General features: G+C 43.4%; 1 protein-coding gene across 3 annotated transcripts in view; it reads left to right on the top strand.

Annotated features, from left to right (window-relative positions):
• TXNRD2 (thioredoxin reductase 2) overlaps positions 1–3870 on the top strand; it is a 30208-nt gene that overhangs the window by 287 nt on the left and 26051 nt on the right. The window contains exons 2-6 of one of the 3 annotated variants that reach the window (XM_074159551.1): positions 906–971; positions 1683–1739; positions 2377–2521; positions 2840–2914; positions 3753–3831. In XM_074159551.1, coding sequence (XP_074015652.1) covers positions 906–971; positions 1683–1739; positions 2377–2521; positions 2840–2914; positions 3753–3831 — 422 coding nt within the window. Of the gene's footprint in view, positions 1–905; positions 972–1682; positions 1740–2376; positions 2522–2820; positions 2915–3752; positions 3832–3870 lie in introns of all 3 variants that reach the window. The other 2 variants (XM_074159550.1, XM_074159552.1) reach the window with 2 other exon arrangements.

Here is a 3870-nt window from a genome sequence, read left to right as displayed (position 1 = left end):
CCTCAGGCGCCGCTCTCCTTCCTCAGCGGCAGAGGCGGGGAAGGTGTCGGGCTGCCTCCATCCTCACCGGCTGCCGGAGCCACCCCGGCCCCGCTGCCTCTCTCGCAGCCAGTCCCCCGCCCCCGTGTTGCTGAGGGAGCCCCGGGCCGCAGGTGGCGGTGAAGTGGGCAAGGCCTCCCGCGCCCCTGCGGTGGGACTCCGGAGAGGCCAGGCCAGACCGTTCCCCTGGGCTTAACGGCGAGGACCGGGGGGATCAGCCAGCCCGCTCCCACTGCCCAGAAAAGTCCCCAGCCCCATGGTGGCACAGCTGGTGTCGGGTGCTGCGGGCTTTGGGTGCCCGCCCTGAGCCAGAGAAGCAGGGCTTGGCCTGATGCACCTTCTAAGAAACGAGTTACCGCTCACCTGTGGGCTTCTCCTGCCGCCTCAAAGCCGCTTGGGGAGGCTGAGGTGGCAGAAGGGGCCAGCTTCCCTCAGACCGCCCCACCACACTCCTGCCAGGCCTACATGGCAGCTGAGGCCAGTCCGATAAAGTGACCCCGCTGACAAAAAGCTGTGTAGAACTTGCTGTTGTAACGCAGAGGCAGAAGACCTATACTGGACCCCAGTTTCAACTGCCTCGGCGTGCAGAAAGAGCTTCTTGGGACATTGTGTAAAAATCCAATCTAATTCCTCACTTCTTCTGGATTGCTTTATTTTCTGTGTTCCATTTACAAGTCTAGTTTGATGATTTTTGGACAATACTTTGGGACACTAAAAAAACACAGTGCTCTAGTAAAGTAAAGAAAACCCAAATCAGCAATAATCAATTGTAAAAAAAAAAGTGTACTTTTTGCTGTTTACCTTCTTATACACGTCTTCCATCTTTCTTGCCTGTTTCTTTTCCTTCTTTCACGTCTTCTTCACAGGAAAGAATGAGTATGATCTTCTGGTAATTGGTGGAGGGTCTGGAGGCCTTGCTTGTGCAAAAGAAGGTTGGTATGTATAAATCACTAACAAAAGTTTTGGCTTAGCTTAAGTGGTGTTTATGGAAACTAAGAGAAGTGTTACCAATAATGCTAAAGCTTTTTCAGAAACATATAGTATACTTCAGTCCCTGCACATAAATCATTAACTCAGCTCCATACAGTTCATCTGCAAATTAGTTCACACCCTCAGGTGGGGTGATCTTGTTTGCCTTCCCTATTCACCTTTTAAAAATATTTCTTCTTTTGTCATGGGAAAATTTAATAAGCTTTTATTTCACTGTTATTGTAAAATACTCTGACTGCCTTCATAGGTACTGTATTTTTTAAATTATACTGTTTATTTATGTGTTAAAACAACAGTCCCTTCAGACTGTTTCCCAGAACTGTGTAACCGCTGCAGAGAACCTTGCCCCTTTGTAACTCAATGTAATCTGCTCGACAACCCACAAGCCTCTTAAACATTTCATTTGGGGTCAAACTGCATTTTTAGGGTCGGTGGAAGCTGAAGGCTCTTGTCTGGGTTATTAAGTGCTGCCTTCTGGAGAATCTGCTGACTGCAAAGGCAGCCTGGGTGCCTAGTCTGGCCTCTGGAGTTAGACAGTAAAAGCCACCAGCTGTCAGCTCCTGAACTCTTTATCTGTACCTGTGCTACTAAAAATGCTTAGGTTTGTGTGTTTCTCCCTCCTCTAAATACTTTGTCTTGCTTTTTGTTTAAAGCCGCTCAGTTTGGAAGGAAAGTGGCCGTTCTGGATTATGTGGATCCATCTCCACAAGGTATGGAAGAGAAATATTAGGTTAATATTTGGCCATGTGTATACAACGGTTGCCCAGGTGAGCAGATTGCTCCAGGCAGCAAAGTGGCCAAAGCCCCACTGCCTCCTTTGCTTGTAGTAGAAGTCCGTAAGCCCAGGTTGCTGTATGCCCCCTGCAATGTCCCAGCTCTGCCTGCTCCCCCTGCACATGAAGGTTGTTAGCAGTGTTTGATGCTGCCATTTCTCATAGACTTTGGACTTAAATATGTGAGAATATCATCTCTGTCAAAATGTCATTTACAATTTCTAAAAATTATGCATTACATCATGCTGAGATTCTTCATGTACAATATGTAAAATAAGATCTGCAAGTGCAAATAAGCAAATGTGAATGTGAGGTAACTGATCTTCACAGCTTGGAGAAACATCTTGAGATGGTTCAAATTTTAGAAAGTACATAGAGATGGTTTTTATCAAAATGAACTAAGCAGAGTTAGAAACGGATCTGTAGGAGATGGTGAACAGTGTGTTGTTTCAAACGTTTTTAACTAGTTGCATGAACAAGCTAATTCTCTAAGTAACCCGGTTGCATTGTTACACTAACCTGATACATTTACTTTTTTTTTTTCCTTACTTTTTTTTTTTCTCTTTTCCCCAAGGAACCACATGGGGAGTTGGTGGAACTTGTGTGAATGTTGGCTGCATTCCTAAAAAGCTTATGCATCAAGCAGCCCTTTTAGGGAGTGCCCTTAAAGATGCCCAACACTATGGCTGGAGTATATCCCAACCTGTTCATCATACCTGGTAAAGATTATTGCCCGTGGCCCCTCCTGTGTGCTGCAAACGCGTGACAACCTTTCCCAGTTGGTGCTTACTTAGGGACAGTTATGGAAATGAATTTTGCATGAAGCTTTTCAGACTGCTCCTTGTTTAAAACACACAACTGTATTTACCGGTTTATAAGGGCAGATATTACGTTGATTTGAACTTGATAATGTATTTTTATTAAAAAAAAAGTACTGTAGAACATTCCTAATTTCTAGCAATTGCGTGTATCTTTGAGTTGCGTAATCTGAATTTGTAATGTGATGGCTTCATGCTCGGTTTCTTGTTTTGTGATAGGTCTGTGATGGCACAGGCTGTTCAGAATTATGTGAAATCCTTGAACTGGGGACACAGAGTGCAACTACAAGACAAGTAAGTAAGGCTTTGAAATTCATCTTTCTTCCCATAGTCCAGGAGCTGCTCTTCTCCTTGTAGAATTGCTGAATTCCCTTTGGAATTTCTCATTAGAGCTAGTATTTTCAGTTTCTAAGTGCTTTCTGCTCAGGACTGTAAGTGCCCTTGCTAATAAGTGATATGGGTCTTTTTTTCCTCTTTCCTTTTCTTTGCTGGGAAATAGTGGTTGAAAGTGACCATACATGAAAACTTTCAAACAATGTAGCAATTGGGGAATGCTCTCTTTAATCTGGAGAGATTTTGCATTAATATGAAGGGTTTCTAGTCCACCAAAATTTAGATGCCATACAAGCCCACAGATAACGCTATACTAGAGCAGCTGATTTTTTTGCTTACAGTGCAGAAATCATTCCAAGTTTTTCTGCATGAAGTTCATTTTATAGAGAAACTATATTAATAGATAATTTGGTAGATACTAGTCTTCTGACTCCTGCTGAGTCACTTTTGTATGCTCTCAAATGAGCACTGTATTAGCATTACTATTACTGTCTAGAAGATTACTCTGGCTAGTGGAAAGTGTATCATTTGAAGAGGTCAATAGCCTGATCCCAGAGCCTGTTACAAGGTCGGGTACTCTGCTGTACAGAGGAGTTAACTCTGACATGAGAATTAAGTGACTTAAATTATGTGACTGAGCTGCAAACAATCCTATGAAATGAGATGCTGTCTTCCTTTTACTGTTCTATGCCTGTTTGCTGTCCTTTTTAGCACTTCAGACATGGAAAAAGTAGCTGATTGTATTTCTTCCCTATTCTTCACTAAGTGTGTGTTTATGTTGCTATTTTCTTCTAAACAGGAAGGTGAAATATTTCAACATGAAAGGGAGTTTTTCTGATCCGCATACCATCCGTGGTTTAACAAAAGCAGGTAAAGAGGTGAGCTGCTCTGCTGACTTCTGCAGTGTCATTCACTTC

The sequence above is a fragment of the Numenius arquata genome, chromosome 16 (assembly GCF_964106895.1).
Source record: "Numenius arquata chromosome 16, bNumArq3.hap1.1, whole genome shotgun sequence".
In the NCBI taxonomy this organism is placed as follows: Eukaryota; Metazoa; Chordata; class Aves; order Charadriiformes; family Scolopacidae; genus Numenius; species Numenius arquata.
This window is presented reverse-complemented; position numbering and strand designations above follow the sequence as displayed.